This window comes from Lonchura striata, chromosome 5, assembly GCF_046129695.1.
Source record: "Lonchura striata isolate bLonStr1 chromosome 5, bLonStr1.mat, whole genome shotgun sequence".
Classification (NCBI taxonomy): domain Eukaryota; kingdom Metazoa; phylum Chordata; class Aves; order Passeriformes; family Estrildidae; genus Lonchura; species Lonchura striata.
The window spans coordinates 55,826,804-55,853,411 of NC_134607.1; the positions used below are offsets into that span (position 1 = coordinate 55,826,804).

General features: G+C 34.6%; 1 protein-coding gene across 8 annotated transcripts in view; it reads right to left on the bottom strand.

Annotated features, from left to right (window-relative positions):
• The window catches only part of ANKS1B (ankyrin repeat and sterile alpha motif domain containing 1B), a 397,248-nt gene that overhangs the window by 318,660 nt on the left and 51,980 nt on the right, over positions 1 to 26,608 (bottom strand). For 5 of the 8 annotated variants that reach the window (XM_077783569.1, XM_031507463.2, XM_031507479.2 and 2 more), the window contains exons 4-8: positions 21,812 to 22,108; positions 14,421 to 14,496; positions 12,469 to 12,570; positions 4,170 to 4,280; positions 969 to 1,144 (exon numbers count right to left, since the gene is read on the bottom strand). In XM_077783569.1, the coding sequence (XP_077639695.1) occupies positions 969 to 1,144; positions 4,170 to 4,280; positions 12,469 to 12,570; positions 14,421 to 14,496; positions 21,812 to 22,108 (762 nt within the window). Of the gene's footprint in view, positions 1 to 968; positions 1,145 to 4,169; positions 4,281 to 12,468; positions 12,571 to 14,420; positions 14,497 to 21,807; positions 22,109 to 26,608 lie in introns of those variants that run through there. The other 3 variants (XM_077783571.1, XM_077783572.1, XM_077783573.1) reach the window with 3 other exon arrangements.

Here is a 26,608-nt window from a genome sequence, read left to right on the forward strand (position 1 = left end):
TAAATGGGATTAGTATCTTGTTCAAATTGAGTTCAATGTGAGTTATGCATCTAAACATTCAAACATCTAGAAGGGCTTTACAAAAGCATCTACTGCATTTCAGGGTAGCTATGCATCTTTGTAAATCTCATTTTGTCTCTATATGTCATAATAAATCCTCCAAAACATGAAAGTCTTTAACTTGCCATGGTTTTCTTCGCATAAATAAGCATAAATTTTCTTAACTTATGAAAAACATTAACTTAAATTTAGAACTTAGCAGTTTTCCTTTGTTCTCTGCTTTATTCCCTGGGCAATCACATTTATTTAGTGTCATGGTTTAAGTTTAAGCTTAAACCAGCTGAAATCAGGAAACCTACTGAGGAAGAGAATTCAATTTAAAAAAAAAAAAGCCTTGTTACAGTAAAGAAAAAATTAATCCTAGAGTACGTTATTAATAATATTAGTAGCAATGAAGTTATCGTCAACTGTCATTGGAAATCACTGAAGTATCACAACCAAAATTTTCTGTATTAGAGATTCAGTCTTCAATACCATTAGGCCACTAAGAAAGCTATATAATAATAAAATGTAGAAGAAAAGTAACTGAGGATGCTTAGCTGGTTCTTTTGGGGGTGTATCTTATCAGATTATCAGATTCTGTTAATATTTAGTATTTGGTAGAGTACTGAACATACTGATCCTCCAATGAGTCCACAAACAAACCCCTTCCTTGTCCTCATCATGCTCAAAATAAGTAACTTGAATGTAATGGTGGTGACATAAAAAGCCATTCTGAGGTGTGGTAAGCAATACTTTTGAGAAATGAAGTGAACATTACATTCTAAATCTGTAAGAAGCACATTTTATATTTTTTTATTATAATGTTAACCTTGTACTATTCTCACTCTTATTATTTCTTTCTTGGATGTGCTATAAATAAATCAGATGTAACTGAATACATTGTCCTTGTATCCCATCTTACTTACTACATTAAGCTTGGTTTGGCTTCCACTGGTCATAAGATCTTCCTCTGATACTTTACTAAAATTTTCCAGATAATGGTCTGATAGTGTATGAGACAGATCTTCAAAAGAGTATTCCTTTTCTTGGCACAATTTGATTTCATCTAAGAGCTTTGATAATTCTCCAGTCACAGCTTCACCTTTAAAAACAGACACACCATTAGTCAGTAATTAGAATACTGGGGTAATTTATGCCTAAAAAGGAAATGCACATTCTTTAAACTTTATTATTATCTGTTATTTTCCATACCTTATCTTCTAAATAATGATCTTCATGCACGATTCTCTGCTCAAAAATAATAGCATCTTGTTCCAGGCTAGGAATTTGCTTGAGGCAATCTACATACTTCTGCATTGCCCTATACCTTGCATTTAATTAGGATGAATACATACTTACCCTTTCTATTTTTTCTAATCCTGAAAATTTCTAGAAATAGCAACTACTCAAGAATGTTAAATTAATCCAGGAAAGGAAAGTTTCTACAAACATACAAAATCCATACTCTGCACTGGGTTACTGTTTGCTGCTGTAATTAATACACTACGTAAGATCTGTGAACTGTGAGTGACTAAGAATGCATGTCCTCCCCATCAAAGTAGCTAAGCTTTATGAATAATTCTTTCTCACTCTCCCAGGATTAAATGGAAGAGTGGAAGAATATACTGGGCAAACCCTACACAAGTTAAAACATGTCTTCCTACAGCAGTCTATCAGAAATTCACATTTAGTGCTTTCTGCACCGTTTCATGTTTTTTCCTTAATTTATCAGATTTATTTAGTTAAGAAATCTACCAGAACAGTAAGACAATAGGCTTTCTATGTCTATACTGAAGACCACTATTGGGAATAGTGGTACTAATAAGTACTAGAATCACACTCAGTGCTAACCATTCTGCAAATAATCCACTGGCAGCACCAAGGCCTCCACAGACTGAAAAGTTACTCATTATGACCAACCACATTGGGTTCTGATTATGTACTCTGTGTGTGTTATACAGCTACCTTTAGTAATAGCAATGAAAAATGAAAAAGACCAAGAGTTTCCAGGAGCAAGTAAGTAACCCCCTTTTTTAACTAGGTTTACAACAGTCATATTGGTGGAAACTGCAGTGCTTAGACTTGATAAAATACAGATGCTTCCATGTTATTCCATCTTTGGAAATAAAATGCTGAAAAGGAAAAACAGAGTGAGCATATTAAGCTCAGTATACATAAAACACATTTAAGTATACTCACATAACTACAGAATCCACTGATAAAATTGTATCTGCTTGGTCTAGAGCTCTGTTTCATTTTTTTCATAGTTACTGTTTGCTACACTAAGTAAACACACATACTCAATATTTAAAGTATAACCATGGCCAGTTATTACCAAAATTTTCAGAGACAAGAATAGAAGTTGATAATTAAAAGCATTTAATTGCTTTTTAAAATCTAACAGAAATTTTGCATTCCAAACTCTTGCTACTCTTAGTCAATGGTAGCTTTGCACGAAAACTTGTAAATTAAGCAAAATTATAATGAGGTTTATTTGCATTCTTCTTTTTAATTAGAAAATGTAAATTATTCCAGATTCATATTATAACTAAAAATTGGAAGTAAAATATCTAAATATTAAAAACTATTCTAAAATCATTATACAGTGTGCTATAAAAAAACAGAACTACTGCTTCCTACAGAACTGTGTTCATGTCCCCAGTCCCACAGTCTTCCACATATGGCCTGCAGTATTTCTTACTGGGCAAGAATGAGCTCTGTGTGACAGAACTGGACTGACCTGGGTGAGAGTGTACCAGTTGACTGGCTGATTGCAGCCAGAATACATAAAAGATTTTGCCTGTTTCTTTCAGGGCAGGTACTAATTAGGGTCTTTCACCTCTATCCAGCTCCCTATTTTCATGAAAGTCACAGAAAGGTAATTGATACTGCTAATCCTTTTCCAAAGTTGGTTTAAATTATCTGAAATTAGATTGTCAGTGAATGGCAGACAGATGGATGGGAAGCATGATCAAGTATGATTTCTCTCCTTTAGTATCAGATTACATAATAGACAAGCAAAAGACAGCTAGTATGGTTTACATTATTTATGCCTTGTTAGAGGAAATAAGGAATGCGAGATCATGACCTTATTGTTAAAAAGTACAACATATTTTAAAAATATTTGCTACTTAATTTCAGGACAGATTTCTATCGCACAGTTGGCTTCACAATCCTGCTAATCTCAAAGGAACTATTTATCTTCACACACCACGTATGTGTTAAGTACCCCAATGGGAAATATTATTGGAACTACAGCATTTGTTCACTATTACCCCAAAGATCATAACCTGATATGCATTAGGAAGCTTCATTCTCTCATGAATAAAAACTCTCCCAGTGAACTTGTTAAAGAAAAAGAACATGCTAAACAAAGACAAAAAAAACCCAACAAAAAACCCCAACAAACACAAAAAATCACTACGAAGCAAAATAACACCACAACTCACACAAAAATCCAAGGACAGGCTCAGTTATTTGCCAGCAGTCCACTACATTCACTCTGGAAGATTACTGAAGGCAGAAGTCAGGTTTGGTTCTACAGGAAGATGACTTTCATGAAAGACACCACACTCAGGAAATGCCCTGTTTTAGTGGCTGTGGTGTGGAAATGGTGAATCAGAATATAAAATGAAAGCACATGCACACAAGTGGCTGCTACAGTGTATGAAAGCTGTGTTAGATGACAAATGGAAGAGCAGTACATTTGTGACCTTTGAAAGAGGCTTCCAAGTGTGAAACAATTGGTAGTTGAGCTCATTGGGGAAGATGAAGTAAATTCAATTTTTAACCCAAATGTAAACAATACCTGCAGAGTATTTCAACATATTTAGCATTTTTGTTTTGCTTGATTATGCAATGGAAAAGGTCAGATAAATTAAAAATATTTAAGATCAAACAATGCAGTACATTGTAAACCATTAGTGATTTGTCCTTTCTGAGAATACAGTTCCTTGATTTTCTAGATGATATGGATTACAGAGTCATAGGTGATTCATGGTAGGAAAAAAACCATACTTGATTATCAATAACTTTCTAATTTTTTTCCACTTTTTAAGTTTGTATGAATGTTAATGTTACAGAGAAATTCAGTACAGCTTTTGCATTCACAGAGTACATGTATTTACTTTTAGCCTTTGGAGACGGAGGAACTTCTGGGGACAAAACGCAAGACTGATGTTCTGCACATTCCAGTGGGCATTCCTCTGAAATACTTGCATTTCCTGTTTCCATATATTCTGCAAGTTAAAGATACAAATACACTTAAAAGACTGAATTAAGGGGGTTTATTTCAATCAAGTATATTTGTTACTTCGTTTTTCATTAAAGACTTTTCAAATTTTCATATTACAACAATATGAATAATTATTATTAATAATAATAACATTATTATAAAAATTAATAGTCATTGGCAAATATTGCTATTACAACCTTTTAATAATAATTATTCATAAACACTGCTGCAAGGCAGTCATTTGTTGAAAGCACTGTAAAACACTAAAATGGCCAGTCCTCCAATTTGTGGAAACAGCTACAGAAATCTCATTGTAAGGGTAACGTGTTTTTCTTGTCTCCTTGAAATATCAACATAACTGTTCTATTACATTATTGCAGTTAAAAGAGACTTTTATTCTAAGTTTGTGGAGAGTTTTTTGTCAAGATATTCAGGATATTCACAACACATACAAACATTGATATTGCTTAGAAAGCCAAACACTCTGCTTGCAGCACAGATATAGTACATGAGCAAAAACAAAAAGCAATTCTGAAAATTTAGTTTAAAATAGCAGTCTAAAAAGCAGTGTGCTGAAATTTCCGTTTTTTCTCCTTAAAACTTCCCTTGCCACATGTTCACAACAATGTATATGGAAATAATGAATGTGCTAAACTTCAATTTCATTAATGTTCCTTTATTATAAATATCTACATTATTTTCATGTGCTTTTCTACACAAGCTACCTCAATGGAAGACCAAAATGTTAATGAATTGCAGTGCAATAATAAATAAGAAATTGATTTATGCCGTAATGGCAGGATTTTTTTTCCCAGCAGAGTAACTGGTTCTCAATTTGGGCAGTTATTCTGCATCTGCATTTTCTCGAGCTTATGAAATTGTTTAAATAGTTTCATTGTGATACCGATAGCAACCACAATAGCATATGTTGCAACACAGAGCACCAAAGTACAATAATGTCTTTCATCAATATCACACTGAAGGACTAAGGAGTTTCTGGGAAGTGAAATCTCCCTGATTTAATTTCTACAGTCTACAATGCACTTGTTTAGCTTGCTGTTACTCATGATTAAATAACAAATCCCAAAACCCAAATACAATCTGTGATAAAACAGACATCTGAGAAATTGAAATTGGAAATGGCATAGAACAGCATGCAGTTTCAAAATACTTTGCAGATTGTTGGGGTATTTTTTTTTAAAGAATTGTATGATTTGAAAGAGCCATATATTAAGTTTAATGACTGGCAGTGGTCCCTGGCATAATCTGTCATAAATTTCATCATATGAAAATTCTGTGTGGTGGGTCTGAAAGCAAAGATGAACTGTAGGAGTCCATGAGAAAACTAACACCATGACAAAATGCTCTGAAATGTTTTCCAGCTCTGCCAGTGATAGTATTTGTCAAGTTAATGTGCAAGATGGGGATAAGAGAAAAAGCAAGCCATACCCAAATAAAACTAAAAGAAAATACAAATTCATGTATGAAAAATGTTTGCTTGGTAATTATGCAACTGTCCAAAAGGAAATGTAATTCTATTAGGTGAATGTTACAATTATTAGATTATTACAGCTATAATTAGCAGAGGAAATGAAGGAGCTATTGTGAAGAATTCTAACCTTGTAGTCACATAATCATACAAGACTCTGGTTTTAAAATAATTCTCTATTTTTGTTCTTTATCAGTCCCCACTTCCAGACCAATGCACTTACCTCCTGGAGGCTAGTTCTGAAGAGGAAATCCCAAGTTCAACATAAGTCTTAAATACTTACTTTGAAAAACACATAGTTCTTCCAGAAAACCTTTACAGCTGGCTCTCGCAAGGTATGGTACAAAAGGCTTACAACAGGCTGGCAGCATGTCAATGTTGTGAGGGTGCAACCCTTGAAACTTTGGACTTTTGTGGGACTACTACTCCTAACTTGGTTTACGCTACTGAAAACTCTAGCAGATATATACGAGATAAAGACAGGGCCTCAGTTCAAAGAGGCTTATAGTCTTGGTAAATGTATATTTACCCATAATACTGTCAGAGAAAGAGACACAGAAGAGGTGATCTGTATCAAGAGCAAGAGAAAAAACACACAAAAGCACCGGATGCTTTCACCAGCAGCTGCATTCTAATCACCTGCAGCTGGCTAGGAATCCATCTTCAAATCTTGTCCAAACTTAACTCACTGCTGAGTGCTTGAGAGACTGCTCAAGTGGTCAGGGGTGGATCATTTTTCTCAAATCAAAAAGAGAATTCAGAACAAAGCTAAGCTTAGTGACTTATACCACTTCATGACCAGAACAGTGTCCCCATGTGTGGTTTCACACAACTTTAGAAAAAACCTCATCATTCCTACCACAGGGGAGAGTCAAGGCTGTTTAGGACACAACCTGTCAAATTCATAATGGGACAATGGACTATATTACTTCTGTAAAAGTACTACTTCACCTTACCCAGAATAAACTTTACAGCTCAGTCTAAAGTAGGACTACTTCAGCTCTTAATACTAAGAGTTCAAAAAACTTTGTTTAGTAGGATTGTTTCCTATAGTTACCAGATTTTGTCAAAGCCCCACTCAACCTAAGTTGGATCCTGCACACAAAAAGCAATACCATAAAAGTATTACATATATACACAGCAGTGGAAATAAGAACAGTGGGGAATATAACTTAATAAGGGAATAAGCTCTGGGAAGTTCAAACAGCTGGAACTTCAGCTATCTTAAGTTCTGCAATACCGGTGAGGCCAAAGAGCTGGGAAAGACTAAACATACAAGCAGAGAAACACAGCTGCCTCTCCAGCATGAAGAGAGCATGGCCCAGCTCAGCTAGGGCTGCTCCTGAACTTCCAAGGAGTATAAAAGCACAACTTGCTTTAACTTCAGGTCCTCTTAGATCCTAATTTCTCATTGAGTTGGTAGGGTTAAGAGTTTTGCTTTGTTTACAAACCTTAGCTTTTAGAGTAATGGTTATATTCATCTCAGAAAACTTTTTTATTTTAATGGAAAATAAAAAACCCAAACAAGTTGTTTTAATCCTTATTTTCCTTTAAATTAAGTATAAGCTCCTTTCTTTTGTTTTTATACCCTACTTCATCCATACCATGCGGTAGATTCACATAGAACGTTTTTTCCCTACAGAGACCAAAAAGCTTTTTAAAACTCCAAAAAAAACCCAAAAACAACCAAATTTGATCACAAAATAAATATGAAAACTCACCTTTTTAACCAGAAGACTCTTCAAATAACTAGATCAGAGAAATAAAACTTGCACAGAAACCAGTCCCCTCCATAACCAATATCCCTGCAGAGGGGTGCTTACACCTCTTTCACATGTTCCTGAAGGGTAGCAATCTTCAGAAAAACCTCTGCCCTCCCTAAGATTCTTAAAGAACTTTTCTGAGAATTTTGCAGCTCCACTGAGTCCTACCCTAGCCAGGAAGCTTTCAAAAAAACTCCTCCCAAAACAAGCTCACTTGCCCTCATGGGAAGGAACCCACCTGAGGCTTTGTGACCCAGTTCCTCCTCTCTCTAAAGCAGCTGCAGGAGCAGGAAACTGACTGGTACCTACAACTATCAGGTGTGCTAAGGTGACAGACAAGCTGAGATGGAGGCTGGTTCACTTCAGTCTTCTAAATTTCAGAGGACAATTTCTAAATTATTCAAGTTAAGCTGAATCTCAGAGAAAGCTGAAATCAATAAACATTTTTGTGTGTGTGTTCAGGGAAGATAACAGAAAGAGGCACTGAAGTACTCCTATGATTGTGAGATACATAAAGGTGCAGCTAAACTTTCAGTCTCAACAACAGTAGTTAAATTAATTCATTAATGTAGTCAATGGTCTACAGCCTTTGCACAAGCGCCTACAGAAGAAGTTGAAGAGTCCCCAGAAAAACAAAACGAAATGAACCCATAAACAAAAGAAATCAAAAAATAAAAACAAAACCAAACTTTGAAGGGAAATTGAGATCTCAATTATTTTCATCCTTCCATGTAGCTGTAATTAAATTCTTGACTGAAAACGTATCCCATTCTTCCAGTGAGTCTGGCCTTCCACACTCAAGGGAATGGAATATCTACTTGTCCACAGAAAGAGTAGGAAAGAAAGAGAGAATACATTAAAAAAAAAAAAAAAAAGCTATTTAAGCAGAGAGGAATAGAAAGGAGTTCTGGTTCTGCAGCTGCTTATGTATTTTACATTTATGAATAATGTGGTAACAGGTACAAACAACTTTAGGTTCCTAAGCAGCTTCAGCAGAAGAAAGGAAACTGTTTTCCACTGCATCTCCCTCCATACTATCTATGCAGCAGCGTTTACTGGGACTCATACCATTTTTTATCTGTTTATCTACTATCTCCTTTGTTTTATAATAACGAGAATTCTGCTTCTAGAATTAGTAAAAGAGCAAGATTCTAATAGAGAGCATAGTGGGCTGTGGAGAAAGAGTTGAAAGAAGGTACAGCTTGCACCTGCGTCACATTCACATGTGCTGAAACTAAAACACAGCTGGTTGGTTTAATTTTAGGCCTACTAGCCTTGGCAACATCCCTTTTATCTCCAATGCCTAATTATAAAAGCCCTTAGTGCCAGTATTGTTAACTGCTTCAGCACCAAGTACTGTTGTTTCAGTGCACCCACGAAATTCATCCAGTAGCCTGGCCTTGCTTGGCGCAGTATCCTAGTTCTCTTCCAGTACATAGTACTTATACAGCTATTTCTTCCTTACTATGTTAAAAATCTAAACCCTAATAAGTAATTTTAAGTGAGTTCAATGCTACCTAGACCTGATGAAGACATAGAAAATGATGTGGCATACAAAAAAAAACATAGAAGTAAAATCTGAACTGTCATTTCTCTTAATTTCAACTATAATTAACAGGCAGAAAAAAAATATTTAGGTGTTGCATAGCTTACTCAGTCTTTTTCAGGCTGCTCTTTAAAGTGATATTTTATTTTCCTTCTATCACATAATGTGGCAACATCTCAAAAAATATGACAGTCTTTGCAAACACAAAAAAAAAAAAGCCAAACCAAAAAATTTTTGCAGAAACTTCTATTGCGCTTTTCTCAGGATAGTGAGAAAAGATGTAAAATAAAGATCACAAGAATGCTGGATCACTTCTAAAACCTCATGGGCAAAAGGCCTTGTTTCTTTAAACCTACAATCTGTAAAAATCAGTTTTCTAAATATCCTTTAAAATAAGAACAATTTCTATCTACAATTCTTAAACTAAACCCTATTGGGTTTAGTATCAGCTCATGGGATATAGTGTTACCACCTCCATTAACTGCTTCTAAACACAGAAATTACTTTTATCTCCTTCAAAGAAGTTTCTTATAAATATCCCCAAAGCCAACTCATTTTCTTTCTAAACATTTCCTCCAACTCTGTTATCCCTCTGCATAACAGACCCACCAGTAATACTAGTCACATAATTTCCTTGCCCGTTTCTGCCAGCATGTTCAATATGCATCTTTCAGCCTTTGTTTTATATTTTGAAAGCTAATGTTTTGTGACAGGGACAAATACTATGCTATGTTAATACTATAAACTGTAAAGTGGCACTCAGAACAGTGCAAGGGGGAACCAGAAAAAATTAATGAGAATGCTTGGTAATAAAATCTTAGTCTATAGTTGCAACAAAGTGAAAGAACAAATCAATGCCAGTATGTCTGCATAAAGCAAAAAATTAGCAAGAAACTTAAAAAAATCTGGCCAGTAATTGTCTGGCATCATTAATTTAATTTCTGTTTCCTATAAGACTACATGAAAGAGCCATGTAAGCTGTTCTAGACAACCATCTGAAGACAGCAGCCTTAACAGGAATGTATTTGGAAGCCACTAAATCGCTCTTAGTAATTACCCTTTCTTAGCATGGAATTAATTATGCACTGAAGTCAAACTCAATTATAGTACATTCAGGATTCCAAAAATTCTAGTGCTTCATTGATTTTTCAGCTACAATAGGATAAATACCCACATTTTAGTGAAGAGTATAGTCAGCTGTCTTTTTAGAGGGTAGGTCAACTACATCATCAGTAGTGATAGTACTGAATCTTGCCACTCCTGATTTTTTCAACTTCAGCTCAAACTTTGATGGATAAAGATTCAGTGAACATTTTGCTGATGAAAAATAATCTAAGTTCCCTAAGTAAGTTGTAGCTCCTCATATTGTCTTAAGAGTCAGAATGGCATCTTTGTAACCATTTTTCATTCTTGCACATAGCTTCTGATTATAGGCAGAGAGCAAAAATAAACAGCTGCTCATTACAAGACAGTTTCATCGCACTAATAAGAGCTGAAACTACTAAGCAGCCATTTTTATACTTCAAAGTACACTTCTGAAAAAGACTTCATGTCACAGCAACAAAAAGGTTTGAAATTAATATATTTCTTTTTCTCTGTGTGTGTGGTAAAGACTGAGGGCAGGTACTGATCCATCAACATGAGAAACCCACAAGAGGAGGTGTAGTGCTTTATTACTCATAGAGCAAGGGTACTTGAAAAAATTGTTCATCAGTGGGGTTGAGACTGCAAGGTTATCACAATAAGGATCAAATAGAACAATAAAGAGGTAGTAAAATTAAAATTAGTTTACTTGGTGATGGGATTTTATGATGAATCTTAGATTAATACCTGAAGGATGATTGATTTGGATGTCTAAAAAAGTGGGAGCTCTGACTGACACTTTTCCTGCCACTGAAGAAATTCCAGTATGACTTTAATCCTCTTTTCCTCTACATGGTAGTATGTTCATGCTGCAGTTCTGTGAGGACTTAAAGGTTGACGTTTGAGTCTGACTCAAATTAGAAACTCCCTTCTGCTTACAGGGGAAGTCCTGTGTCCCCCCACACCTCTTCCTCCCCACTTTTCAATGCAAATTACTGCCAGTTACCTGGGACAGAGGTAACTCTGGGACCTGAATCACACAGGAGGCAACCTAATTAAAACTACAGAAAGTATAGATTTTTTAATATAATTTTTCATTATTTTATATGTATAATAAATATATATTTTGTATTCTATTGGTTCATGAACTGAATCAAGTCACTTTGAAGTCTTATGTAAATGGAGAATATGTCAGGGAATTGTGTAGGTGGAGGTAGGGGAGGAGGAAGGGAGGAACTGAGGGAAAAGGCAAAGGAAAATAGGAAGAAGGGAGAGAGGGAGACCTCAAGGCAAGCTGTTAACTGGTTCAGCTCTAACATGAATCTGCTCCTTACAGGAATACCTCTCCTACAGCCTGCAAAATTTTCATTATACTTACAGAAACTTTGTATCTTCAAGCCCATCATCTTACTGGAAAACTTTATGGAAGCTGGTCAACTAGTTTGGAAGTCATTCAGAAAACAAATGACACAGTATGGTTGCATGACCTCCTTTTCTCTAAGAAAGGTTCTTATAAATTACAGTTACAAGGGAACCTGTAACATGAGCTAGTTCATGTGTAGAACCAACACTGAAATGATTAAAATGGCTTATTTAATGGTGGCAATAATCAATACAGATGAAGATGCAGCACTGATACCTGCAGGGACCTCCTCTGTCAAATGCACTTAATGAAAGGCTAAGCTGAAAATGCAGGGAAAAAATTCCATAGAAGAGAATAAATTACATTTAACACTGAGTTATGTTGTAGTTGATGTTTCAGCACTTTACTGCCATCTTCTAGAGTAAATGATTGAAGTAAACAATGAACTTCCATCAACTTTACACCATGGAAGTAAGATGGGGAATGAGAACAAATGCATATGTGAAAATCTTATTATTTCTCCTATAGTAATAAGAGATACTGCCTGGTTTATTATTTTTTTAATTTAAGGAAAATGAAAAATATAATGAAATGGTTTGAAAAATTGTCATCATCTTTCCATCATTTAGTTGCTACAAATCAAGCATTTCAAGTGTAGGTTATCATTACAATTTGATGGAACTGCTATTGAAATGTTACAATATGTTATGGTGTGATGAAGAATGTTAAAAGACTATAAGCGACACACCATGCTAATGTCAGTGGCCCACAAAAAAGAAAGGGTTTACTCTGAAATTCAGACATTGAACAACTTATTGTTGTTCAACTCATCTTTTTAAATCAAAAGACTGCTCCTTTGTGTAACGAAACATTTAAAGAGTAGAAATTACTATATACAATAATATTTCTCTAATGTCTCTAACAAACATGTAATTGAGTATGACTTACCTTGAAGTAGAGCTGCAATTTGAAGAGACTGCTGAGATGGATGCTCTTTAAGTATATCCAAAACCGTTCTACCCAAACTGTCCTTTATGTTGGTATCAATTCCTGAAAAAGAAAGGGATCTATGGTGGAATATTTAACCCCGAATGCTTCAGATTATAAATGTGTTATATCAGAGTGAATTACCTGACAAATTGAAAGCAAGCAGTTTTACAACTACATTACAGCTGAAGTACAGGATACGTTTGTGTTTAAAGCTTGAGTAGCCTAAAACTCACATGCTGACATGGATAGTTTGGGATTATTTTAACAGACTGTTCCTAAACAGCCATCCTGAAAAGGATATTTTGTAAAACCAAGAAATTCTCTCAATGTTTTTCCTACATTTCTCTCCAAACTGCTTTAATTCATTGGGACCTTTCTAGTCCATAGTACCAGTATGTGTTTCAGGAGCAAGACTTAAAAAGTTTTTATCTATATGTTAATAAAGTTGTACTTCATGTCAACATTTTCAAAATTCATGCATGGATAGACTGAAATAACCATGTGTAGTATACAGGCACTATGATCAGCCACAGGATTTCCTCACAGACCATCCATACTGCTAACAAGTTTATCTTCAACTGTGAATTAAGTTCGAGGCTTGCCCTGGATCAGAACCTGTTGTACAGGATACTCTACCATTCCTTTGTAGGAGTTTCCATGGAAACAATGGACATTTTCCCCATTTGTTTTGTGAGACACACAAAACTTTCTCACTGAAAACAAACCCAAAATACTACTGGGCTATTTAGCAGTGGCAGCTGACTTTCAGAGGCCAGGCACACCAACTCACATCCTTCCATTGTAGTAGTTACTTATAACATCTTCTGACTCTTTGAAGGAGAACTAGAAAAGAGGGGATTGTTAGGTACAAAAGGCAGGAGGTGGGGAGTTGCTAAAATGCAGAGTATTTAGGGTTGAAGGAGTTCACAGTGAAGATTCTACTCCACTGTCTTGACAATTGCATGCTTGTAGAGGCTGTAGCATGTATTAATCTGAAAAAGGTGGGCTTTTTCTGTGGTCTAAAGGGCTTCTTATGTTTGGGTGATGATATCCAGTCCTTTTTTTAGGAAATAAAAAGGCCCTGCCTTTTGAGGGCAGGTGAAGATCCCTTTTAGTCTCCTTTTTCATCCAAACAGAGGAGCAACTTGGAAGGACCATTTTTTTTCTGAAAACAGGTCTGAGATCAGGGATACACTAGTTGAGATTAGGATATACCTTCTTTTGCAATATATAAGTAACACCACAAGAACTGATAATAAAGACCAATGAGATCCCTCAGTGTAATGGAAGTTCATGGATCTGCAAGAAATTATTTCTAAGTGTTTTCATTCTCATTGGTTTTACCATTGACCTGAGAAGACAGTTGTCTAGATGAGTAATTTACCTATCACAATTCTGAAACTTATTATGCAGTAGATGGGTTGTTTGTACTTTATATCTCTGTTCTTTTCTTCCAGGACAAATGCAATTCTCAGAGACACAGTGCCTTCCCCTTTCTTTGTAGGCACTCAGTTTATCCAGGAAATGAAGAAGCAGAATGATATGTATGCTAGGAATAGCTAACTGAAGGAAATAAATAGGAACATGAATCTTCTGGTCTCTACATCAAAGAATATTCTTGGCTGCCTTTCAGAGTGAATAACAAAATTTTATGTAGCCATTTTGTTCTCATAATGTATTTATTCTCAAAATACAGTGGCATACACTGAGTCATATATGGAATTTCTGAATCTGAACATCACCTTTGTTCTTATTCTAAAAGAACACTGTTTTAATGAGAAATACATGTGATTAGATTTGCAAAGGCTGATAAAGAGAAAAGTAATTTGTATAACCAAACTGAAGGAGGCTTACACCAAAATAGGAAAATTAAGGGTATTTGTTCAGTGTTTCCTGTAAATCAGATTTACCTGTTTCAAGCAAAATGCGTACTACCTCCACCTTTCCAAACAGGGCTGCTTCATGTAGGGCACTCCCTTTTTCTGTCTAAAAAAGAAATATTGTGACATTTAAAACACCAATTAATCCTTCTGTAAAAAATACACTTGGAAAGTACATTCTTTTCTCCTCTATTTTACGTATACATAAAAAACACAGAATAGGCAAGAATAAATACTAGAATACAAGATCATTTATTATTATTCAAGACAAAGCCAAAAATGCTGTCAAATTCTACTATAAGATTAATAACTATATAAGAAAATATAATAGGAATAGAATACAGGTCCCTGTTAACAAGCCTGCATTTGTGTAAAATTTCTAAATTCCTATTATTAGGCAGTGAAAATCTAGTCAACACCATCAGTGGAACACAGTTTTTCAGCAGAGTCAGAGAGTCTACATGTGGACATTTACAATTAAATATTTTAATGTGAAACTGGATCACACCCTAGAAGGTCAATTCAGTTATGTGGTGAGAGATGCCCTAGGATATCCTGGTGTCCAGCTGCTGGTCCAGTTGATGTTCACATTTGATCTGCCTCACAGCTGTCCCATACAGATGCCTTGGATACCCTAAGGCACCCCGAACAGCTTTAGATGCCTGTGCTCATGTAATTTAAATTCTACCTAAGATGTCCGAGAACTTGATTTGGCAGATTTTTTTGACACAAAATGCTTTGTGAGCAGACTTTTGCTCAAATAAAATTGATAGTACTGAAACCACACTCTCTTAACAAACTACTTTTCTTAGTATTTATACTGCTGTTACTGAAAAATCTGACAATAACTTTCTATCCAATAGCATTATCATTAGCTAGAGCACTACTAGATCACACTGAGTTACTGACTTACCTTCTTTTTTTAATATAGTAAATTAGAATTTGAAATTTATTTGTGACAAATGCTAAAGGTTTTACTGCTTGAATTTGTTTTTTCTATACCTTATCGAAGTCATACTTACTATGGTAGAAAGACCTTAAAGATACACCCATACAAAACCCAATTCTGAAATAAAAAAGTAATTAATTATTAACTAGTTGTGTCAGAATGCATCAGAGTTACAGCAATGCAATGACAGGATATTTAGAAATAATTGGAGATCCTGAGATAGGATGTGAGCATACTGTAACTGTACATGGAGGTAAAAAGTAGAGCATGCCCAGTGACATCCACATCCTGCATACCACTTATAGTGTAACAGAGGGGAGATGGAAGTCAGTAAGAGAATATACATGCGAAACACATATCTCAAAAAAAGGTCTATTATTTCCATTTTCAGAAGCAATCCAGTTGAACATTCCCAGGTTTATTTGGAACAAGAAGACTAAATATTCAGATTTACTAGAGATGGTTTCAGAATCATTTACTCAAACAATATCTTCAGGAGACTTCCAGTTACTGCAATTGACTTCAAAATGGGATAACTGCAATGACAGTGCAACCACAAAGGTACACACAAAGATTAATGCGCAGTTCAGAAATTTCTGGGAATGAGAAAAGTTCTCAGAAAAGTCACTGATAGTTATAGTTCTGACTACTGAAAGAGGCTTGACATGGGCAATCTTGAAAAAAGCCTAATATCCTCTTGGTGTCATATGGCATTTCCTTTGGATTGATCACTTACTGGCATGACTATTGGGTGAACCTACTACTATTAAGTCAGAGTTCTCTGTCATCGAGGAGGAGTGTTAACAGCAGGTCAAGGGAGGTGGCTCCCCTTCTGTTCACTACTGGTGGGTCCACACCAAAAATGCTCTATTCAGTTGTGGGTTCCCTGGCACAAGACGGAGATGGAGCTACTAGAGAGTAACACTAAAATGGTTAAGAGACTGAAGCATCTCTTCTATGAGAAAGGGCAGAGAGAGCTGGGGCAGTTAAGCCTAGACAAATGAAAGCTTACAGTGGATCTCATCAATGTGTACAAATAACTGAAAGGAGGGTATAAAGAAGTCTAAGCCAGGCTTGGTCATGGTCCAGTGACAGAAAAGAATGGGGGAAACTGAAACACAGTATGTTCTGTTTGAATTTTTTTTTTTTTTTTGGCTTTGCAGGCAACTGAGCCCTGGTACTAGTACAGTTTGTCCAGGGAAGTTGTACGATCTCAGTCCTTGAAGATATTCAGAAGTTGTCCAAACAACTTCCAAATATCTTCAAGGGCAACTTATTCTATGAGATTCTGCTTGAAAAGGGGGAGTTGGACCTGATGACTCCCAGAGCTCCCTTCCAACCTCAACCATGCTCTGATTCTGTCAAGAATAAAAATTAGTGATGTATATATCAACAATGAAATCCACAGAGGGTCAATTGTTAGAGGAAGCCAGAGCACTAAATTTTATTTCTATGAGATTGAACTACAAAGATGAAAACCAGTTGCACCTTGACTAAGATCGTAGATATTCTGTACTAATAAGGATCCTTGTTTAAGGGAGAAAATGGTCTACATTAGTGACAACAACTTTCTATTGATGTACAGTGATCTGAAACTAAGAAATATCAGTGTTCTGGCATACTGAATCAACAGCTTTGAGGATGAGGAATAGGATTTATCCTCCGATTACCCAGTTAAAGGGTGAAAAAGATCCTGATATGATAATTGGAATAGGCAGAAGTCATTCTGTTCATCAAAATTCCCCACTGGAGGAAAGGTAAGCAATATGTTCCTTGATGAAAGCATGCATCTTGTAAGAAATTGAATTAAAACAGGAGAAGAACTTCCAGTAAGGCAAACAAATCTATCTGGGAGCAATTTAAGAACCAGAAGATAGTTCTGCTATGCATAAAGGGAGTACAGGAACTTAACCCACCTTTACACATGTAATTCATAGAGCTGGGAGAAGAATCCAAACAAACACCATTTTTTTCCATATATGCTTTCTTGCTTCTTAGTCTATTCTACCATGATATTTCCTGTCATGTCAGAACATTATCCTAAAAATGCTTTACAGATATTACACACTGCCCTGCATTCTAGGGCAATCTGTGCTTTATAACTGAGACATCAGCCAATAGTAATGAATGTCACATCCTGGAAATGAGATCTATATTATGAACAATTTGTTCAAAAGAGGAATTTAAAAGGCACAACACCAATAGTGCAAGCATCTGTACACTACGAAGGTGATTTTCCAAACAAGAGGAGAAATATTATCATGAAACTGAACTAAAACCAATCTGAGAATATAGAGATTGAAAGCACACTTGTAAGATGCAGATGTGTAACCCTGCATAAGATGTCATGGAGATGAATGCTGACACAAATCTTAAAAGCCCTAGGCAGGATTTCATGGTAATAAGTGAATAACTAACAAGTGAATCAGATCCCTTAACCTAAAAACTATCCAGAAGGCAGAAATGCCCTTATTACCAGACAGTTCAGTTACAAAACTCTGCTTTAACTTAGAGGTAATGCTGAACCTCAGGATGAACATGGGCAAGAGAAATTCAGACTGGCTAAGTAGATGTATCTCTCTTTTTAAATGTACATGTGGCTTACTACTTGAAGGTAGAAGTAAGTTCAGAATGTTTTATTCTTATACATTAGAGCATTTACACAAATCATGAGGATTAAAAAATATAGTTGCAAGTAATTTCTATACATTATTTAAGATGTCCTAGAACTTTTAGGTAGCTTTTTTTCACTTATAACAGTGTGCTTATGTATTAATATATTCTTCTCGTCTATACTACAGCATGTGAGCTTAAGATTTATAGACAATTCTCACTACTTTACTTCCTGAAACTTTCATTGCCTTGGATTATATTTTCCTGGCCAAGTAAACACTACCATTATATTTGGAAAGTCTTTCCCAGTGATATTTAATACAGAAACTGCTGGCAATTTTTCATGAGCAAAGTGAGCTAAAGTCTGCTTGAGTTTGCACCAATGGATAATATATTGATTCTGTGGCATAAGTTTTCTGTATATGAAATACAGAGAACTAGAGCACAAATTGTGCTAAACATATAATAAAACAGTCCCTGCCCCTGCTTACTACTCAATACAGACACAGTGTCACAGCAGGACACATAAACCAAGCTAGGCCAGAAGACATCAACAGGCACACCAGCACACCCAAGTCAACTTGGCATATAATTTGCAGGCTCATAGAGAAGCATCAAGGGTTTTAATTCTTACAGATTTTCTTTTAATCATGTAACTATGCAAGAGCTTGCAATTAGGTCACTTGTCTAGCCTTTATTCACAGGCAGTTTGCTATAGTTCTGACATGGATTTCAGACAGAATCTGAAGGACAAAATGTAGCTTTGCAAATTGATTCAAATAATATCCTCCACAGACAGTGAGAGCAAAAAGGAAGGGGCACAGCTTTTGGCAGAACTACCAACGATAAGCAGTGGAAATTGCCATCATTATTGGAACAGACAGGGAAGGCAAATAGGGATAGACTAAAGTTGGATAAACATAAGAGGCAAAGATTTTAGGGTATTTATAATTATTGACCTACTGTTTACATGAAACATACTGAACTGTGCAGTGTCTTAATTTACTGAAGGCCAAATTCTATCACTCAACCTAAACTTGTGTATTTTTCATATGTTTCAATTTAAATGAAAACTCCAAAGTGTAAAGAGATGAAGCAGATTTGTATTGCCCACTCATAAATAATTCCAGATTGAAGGATATTGGATAGACTTGGGAAATTAATAAAATGTGTGATTAATTAAATAAAAAATTAAATGCTCTCTTTTATTAGTCCAAATCTATGCTGTGATTAAAAGTGCTCAGGGAGTAAAAAAGAGAAAGATAAAATGGCTAAGGTAAACCTCCCCTTTAAAAAATACATCTTTATAACTACAGGGTAATACAAGACAGGCTATTTCTATCAATCTCTAAACATTCTGAGATCTTTACTGGTGATAAACTGAATTTATTTAACATGCTTAAACGTGTACAAAATTGTTTACCACATAAGATTTTACTCTGTCAATTATTCTTTCCCAAACAGATCAGGTCTTTCCTAAGTAGATTAATTTAATTAATAACAAAATAACTGAGTTTAGTTTTAAGTGACAGGCTGATATTTTGTGTTCTCAGTTTAATAAGCTGCCAGTAATCTTCAACAGAATTTTTCAGAGGCTACAGAAGTAACAAGTTAACAGTAGGTAAAAACAGAGCCAAATTACCAATATGTTAAGATGCTGAATGGAAAAGAACATATTGATAGAGAACATGTATACCAGCAAGAAAATAAATAAATTATATTTCCTTATCTCAAGTGGGACAAAACCCTAAGAAAACAAGATAACCTAGGGGAAAAAAAAAAAATCTCTGCCTCTAACTACAAAAAAATCTAAAAATATAAATGAACACAAAAGCAATTAGAATAAAAAAATTAAAAACGACTAAGTCCTATAATTTTAGTGTACATGTCAAAGAGATCACCATTACTAAAAGAATCCTTCACAGCTTAAAAGATTGCAACCACTGTATTTTGTAAAGTCTAGTAAAAATTTTTTTCTACAACTATAGATAAAAATGGCTTAGGAGAAGTCACAGTAGTGCTAAAATTATCTAGATTACATAAGAGAAAGAACACATTTCATAAAAGTATTGTGTAATATTTTGCCCTCATGTAACCATCAGTTTGTAAGCTGCCATGACAGAGATTATTTTCCTTCAATTATTCTATTTTTTAAATATCAATTCAGGCACCAGTTTCTTTCTGAATTTTTCCTCATTCTTTTGCTAGATAAAAGAGAAATGATATATTCAGAAATATGCATTTGAAAGATCTATGTTGCTGTAGCATTAAACTTTTCTAAATTAGTGACAATGTAGTAACCGTAAATGAAAGATAAAAAATGAGCTGCTTATGAGTACTTTGCAAGTGTCTCTTTTTAATAAAGAAGAAATAAAATTAAATTGAAAACTTGATGGGTGGCAAATTCAAAAACAGACAAATCACACAAAAGTGTTTCACTTTAAAATAGTTTGAAGCAAGTACCAACACTAACTCAAAATAAGCAAGAAATAATAAAATAGTAAAACAATTTTACCACATTTTGCTATGGAAGGCACTTGAGAACATCCACTTCTAATCTTAAAATACACTAATATTTTCCGATTTGATTTATTTTGTTGTTTTTTTTTAGTCTATCTTTTCTTCCCCACTTCATATTCTTTTTCTCAAAAGTTGAAAAACATGATCTTGATAGAAGAACCCAGAAATAAAAGTGTATGGAATCCAAGACCAATCTTTCTATATAAAAGGAAATTTTGTGTATAATGGAGTTTAATTAAATGCACCTAAATCTTAAAATGGATATAATTTTAATCAAAGTTTAGAAAAAGTTTGCAAGATTTGTTCACAGAATCTTCTGAGTTGGAAGTGACCCAGAAGGATCGTGAAGTCCAACTCTTAAGTGAATGGCCCACACAGGGATGGAACCCACAACTTTGGTGTTTTTATCAGCGGGCTCTAACCAACTGCTAAGTAGTAGAGAATGCCTGTGACTCTAAAGTAGATGTAATTAAGTTTGGCTGGTTGCTTGCATCAACTGAAAATAGATATAAACTTGAAACAACCTTAATTCAAAGCATATTTTATACAGCAAGAGAGAGAGCAAGGAAGTTACCCTATTTATGAAGATTAAATCCACTCTGCAACAAACACAGTACCATCAATCAAATCAAAAGAAATCATAAGATTGAGGCAACATTTCAGAACACATAACAGAACCCAGTCCCCTATAGTTAAAAGGACTAGACACCTTCCAGTACAAAGAATTGAACATAAAATTCACTGCTGCTATACCTTGTGTCTCTTCCCATCTATGTCTATTTAATTTAAAGTTACCCCTTTAATGCCCTTATAACTTACTGTGCATAAAAACAAGACACACCAAACAGCTGACAGGTTGGAGTCATTAGCTGGGAGAATGTATTGCTATAGAATTTTCTCTTAGATTTATACATGTGTTTAGAAATCGGGAAAATCAAAATTATTATTATGTAGTAACTTGAGTCTAGAACGGAATAATTATAGGAGAATGAGCTCACAGTGAAACAGTTTTAGATTGCTGTGACCATAATGGGCCATAGCTTTAGAAAATCAGCTTACGACCTTTACAGCAGCTGCTGTAGAAAATATATTTATATACACCTACATGAATGGTTGATATGACTTGTGTATCCACATGTTTCAAGACAACATTAAAACATGCACTCAGCTTTGAAGATATGTATGCTTCTTGAGCTATCCCCATTGTTTGAATTGTAATAAATAAAGCTGTATTATATAACACTTTGCAGCACTTCTAACAAAGTAAATACAAGTATATTTTAAAGAAAAAAAATTCATTTAAATCATAGGGGAAGGAGGGAAGGAATTACACACTAACTTGGCAGCTGACATCCATTCCAGCCTCCAGAAGCACCTGTACGACAGCTTTGTGGCCATTACGAGCAGCAAGATGCAAAGGAGTATGTTTTCTTGTATTACAGTTCATCAGATTTGGATATGCTTTGATGATCATTTTCACAACGCGCAGACGTCCATAAAGTGCTGCCAGATCCAGAGGTGTTTCCAGTTTGTTGTTTCTTATTGTGGGGTCTGTCAGCTCTTCTAGCAGAACAGCAACAACTTCTGAATGACCATACTGAGCTGCACAATGCAGTGCTGTTTCGTTTTCATTGTTCTGTTAAAAAAACCCAAAAGCTTCAGAAATTCATGTTTAACCCACAATAGAAATGCTCAGCTTCTATAAATTGTTTCCATGAGATCACTCAGAGGCAGAGTTTCTAATATAATGTATGGTAATACATGTTAAATGCTTCAAAATTACTCCACTGACATTTTAATAACACAGTAATATACTGAGCTTGCTGCTCTCAAGCAGATGAGCTCCCTATGTGTCTGCATTGCTACCAATGCATTTTAACAACCCCTGAAAAACCTTGTAGCTTGTGATATGCCAAAATCTGTAACCTTCTTTGATTCAGCTGTTCCTGAAATTATGATTGAGTCCTTCTCTTAAAAATATACTGACAGTGAAATCTCTTCATGATTTTGCTGGTTTCATACCACAGCAGTTTGTTATTAGAGAAATGGAATTATGGAGTAAAACTATATAATGTAAATATATCAGAGGCACAAGGTTAGTTTCATGTATCACTATAAAAAGTTACTATCCAGACAACAATTAAAACTCAGAAGTCAAAACAGGGCCTATAGAAAGACTTAGCAAATCACTTAAGCAGTTGAGTCTTCTCAGAACCCCAAAGAGAGGTATGTATGTTTTAAGACATTATGAGTATGCTGTAGACTGAACAGCAATAATCCCTCCCTTTATAAAACAATCCCCTCCAAATTTTTCCCAAAATATTACTCAATAAACTAAGCAATAAATATTGGGAATATGCATTATATTTTTAATTGTTTCCTTCCAACTCTGTCTATATACTTGCAACACCAAAGAGACAAATAGCTTCAGGCAAATACAAAGGAAATAGTTTATTGAGCTCTATGAATTCTATATGTCATCTATATTATTAATATATCATATGCAGACCTTACAGAGCTTTAAAATAAAATAGATGCTATACATTGTAGAAATATATACATTTAATGCATATTTTGATAAATTTGTAAATATTGTAACAGTTTAGGAATGTTGTAAAAGTACAAAACCAATAAGCTAATGTGCTATATAAAAAATTTAAGATTAATGTAAATTCAGAAAAGATACTAAAGAGGGTAGAGATACCATTCTAAAGGAAGATAAAGTGGTACATCTGAATCTGTAGTTCTATTTTTCAATGAGCCAGCTGAAGAAAGTTCAAGGGACAGAGAAGTGAAAATAGGAAAAACCAATTGTCTTTTAAAAGACAGAATGTCAGAGAAATAAGGCTTTGGACTCTCACTCAAAAGCTAGCTAGGATAAACAGTAAAAACTAAAAAGGAGGAAAAGGTAAGAACTGTTTTTTTGGTAATCATGTTTCTAATTCTGTAACCAAGAACTTGACTCTTGGGTTTGTGGTTCTAACAACATTGCTGTCATTTTCATCTCTCACAATCTAAGATGACTCAGTTGAACTTGGGAAACACAAGAGACAGATCAATACATTCAGGTAAATCAGTGTTGCAGTCAAACTCATGGATGTCCACAACACCACACAAGATGTGAGAGACTGGAATGTGTTTCCTGCTAAACTGCAACACAGAGGCTGGAGAAGATCCAGGTGGGAAGTGAGAAGCTTCCACTGGCAGACATGGCTTGATGACTAGTAAGTATTTAAATCATTGTGTATTATTCAGACCACCATGTGGGCTTACTTCATTACACAGACCTGAAATTCAGATTAAAATATATATACTGTGACAATACTACATTGCTGCAATGCTCTATAAACTACCTGAAAGAAGCTTTTTGTGCTCAAGGGACTTCTATCTTTAAATAGGACCAAGCAAAGCAATTTTCTTACGTACAATTGTACGCCAACAAATCACAAGCATAATTTATTAAATTTTTTAAATTTTCAATATTTCATGAACAGCTAGATGAATAGGCAATTGCAGCCTGATTTTGTGTAGAATTAATATGAAAATCAGATAATTGCACATAAAATTACAATCATGGTAATTTTTGCCTCCAGTTACTGTATTTATATATCCAATAGAAATAGTTATACAAGTTATATGTCTAACTATATTGGCATTCTGTGAGGTCAATAATTGTAAATATCTGTTCAATATCTGCTTATGTCTGAGGGTTTTTTCAAGAACTTATGGAAGTACTAATTGAACTAATTCAAATCTTGTGCTAATGATCTAATACTGTAGCTTAAAAGTATTCTGATTAAATTTTAAAAGAAACAAAAATTAAATTTGCTATGGCCTTTTTCTAAAAATGTGATAGATACAGACACAGATCAAACAGCACAAGTTGCTACTGCTGAACAGCAAACTGGAATTTGCTCTCTGGATAAAGAATATCCAGCTGAACTTTCACACAAAGGCATACTGAAAAGTCTGATGCACAAAAGCAAAGTAACAAAATGTTATTTTCAGCTGTATATTGTTGAACATTTTTCTATTGTTCTTATTTGCCAAATAAAAGCTATATTTCAGTTCATGACCAATTGAACTGATACAAAATTATAAAGAGCTACATATCACTTGAATAAAGCAGAAGAACTCAACTTGGGCAAACATGATAATTAAATTATCTACATATATGCCCTCAGAAGAGGCATTGTACATATTGTGTTATCAGAGCTGAGAGGCACTACCTAATTAAAACTTGATAGTAAAACATTCTGCCTGCTTCAAAATGTAAATTAATAAATTCAATTGAGTTAGAGAAGACAAAAATATTTTTAACCTCCAAAGAGTAAATTAAAACTTGTTTAATTCTAAACTTGTCTACTTTGACAATTTTATCTACTTTGATGATTTATTACTAGTTATATAAAATAAATCAGCTTAGAATGGAGTAGAGAGATTATTGATTTTAAGGTAGTTTATCTTCATATCACTAAAGCAACATACTGTTTAGAAGCATTTTTAAAATGGGAAAAAAATTATTCAAGAAACTTGCAATAATTTTGTGCTGTTGCCTGTATTTTCAGTTCCAAGCATAAACAATTGCTTCTGGAGTACAGAAAGTTTGTGTTAGTACTCATTGTGATAAGCAGATAATCTGCTAAAAAAATATCTGCATGCAAACTACCATTATGTAATTAGAACTTCAAATTTGATATCCAAGGGTTAAATAATACATCTAGTGCTGAAGAAAAAGACCAGAATCCTTGTAGACATTTCAGATGCTTCATTATATGGTAGCAACTAAAAGACATTCTATGACTGAATGGTTCTAGAAAAAGAAAGAATAAAAATAAGAACCAAGACATACAAAATGTAAGGTAAAAAGAGTAGACCAATATTATGCAAATACAGTATTTAAAAAGAAGTCTCTAATATTTATAAATCATATTTTTTGACAAGTAGTTACTCTTACAGTCCAAAGGACCTTGCTCAGAAATAAGGAAAGCTTTCCATGGATTCAGCTTTTAAACTTTTTTAAATTTCCTTCATTATTTGTTACGTATTATTTCATGGGCACGATCCTGACCTTTTGTAGCCTTTCTCTGAATCTCTTCTCTTCATGCAGCCAGAACTCAGGCTGTTGTGGCTGCAAACTGAACTGTGCCTTCACTGCCCTGCATCTCATCAGTATTTGCAGGCTGTGCTACATCATTTAGCTGCTAAAGATGTGTGCCACTGCAAAATGTACAATATATCTTGAGGTCTATTCATTAGAGGGCAGATTAGCAAATGCATTATAGAGACAGTTATTGTAGCTTGGCAGTCTGATTGTGAAAAAGTACAGGAAGTCTCAAGAGAATGAATGGCTAACATTAATATTATATAGGCTCTTGTGAAGCCACTATTAAACTGTGGGTAAATTCAGGACATTTATTGTACAGTTGTGAAGTCCTTTTTTGCCAAGTAAGTTTTAAATCTCCTAAAGTCCATGCAAGTACCGTACAAGCAAAAATAACTCACATACTGATTTAACAGACCTTTTCCAAAGGACGCTCAACTCCTTTTTTCACCAAAGTGTTTTGATGCTGAACTTGAAAAAGGACACTTCCTAAATCACTGAGCCATTTCTTTGTCACATAATCCCAAAGTAAAGTAAGTGAACAAGACATTTGTTATTAAAAGCTTTTTGCTATTCTCTCAGTTATGAAATGAGAATTTAAGTTTAATTTAAAGAAAGCAGGAACAATGGGAGATTCTGGAAACACCTATCTATATACTGAATATACTCAAAAGTAGTCAACTAGAGGAAATACAATACAAAAATAAGGCTTTAATAACTAAGTAATTAAATAGAGGGGAAAGGAGCAAAAGAATATATGCAAGACAGAGAAAAGGATGACCTCAGAATGGTCTTTATGTATTAAATCAGGAAGCTTCCCAAGAAGTTAATAACTCTGAAAAAAAATAAAGGAAGTTTGATTGCAAGTTACTCAGTGTGAATCAAAATCAAGTCTACTGATTTCCCATTGAAAGTCACTTTTACTTACATAAACATCATAAAACAGTAATGTAATATAGTTGCTTACTTTGAAAAAGCTTTTTTCCAATTTATTGTTGCAATTGGCTTAAATCAGAAAGATTTTGTGTGCAC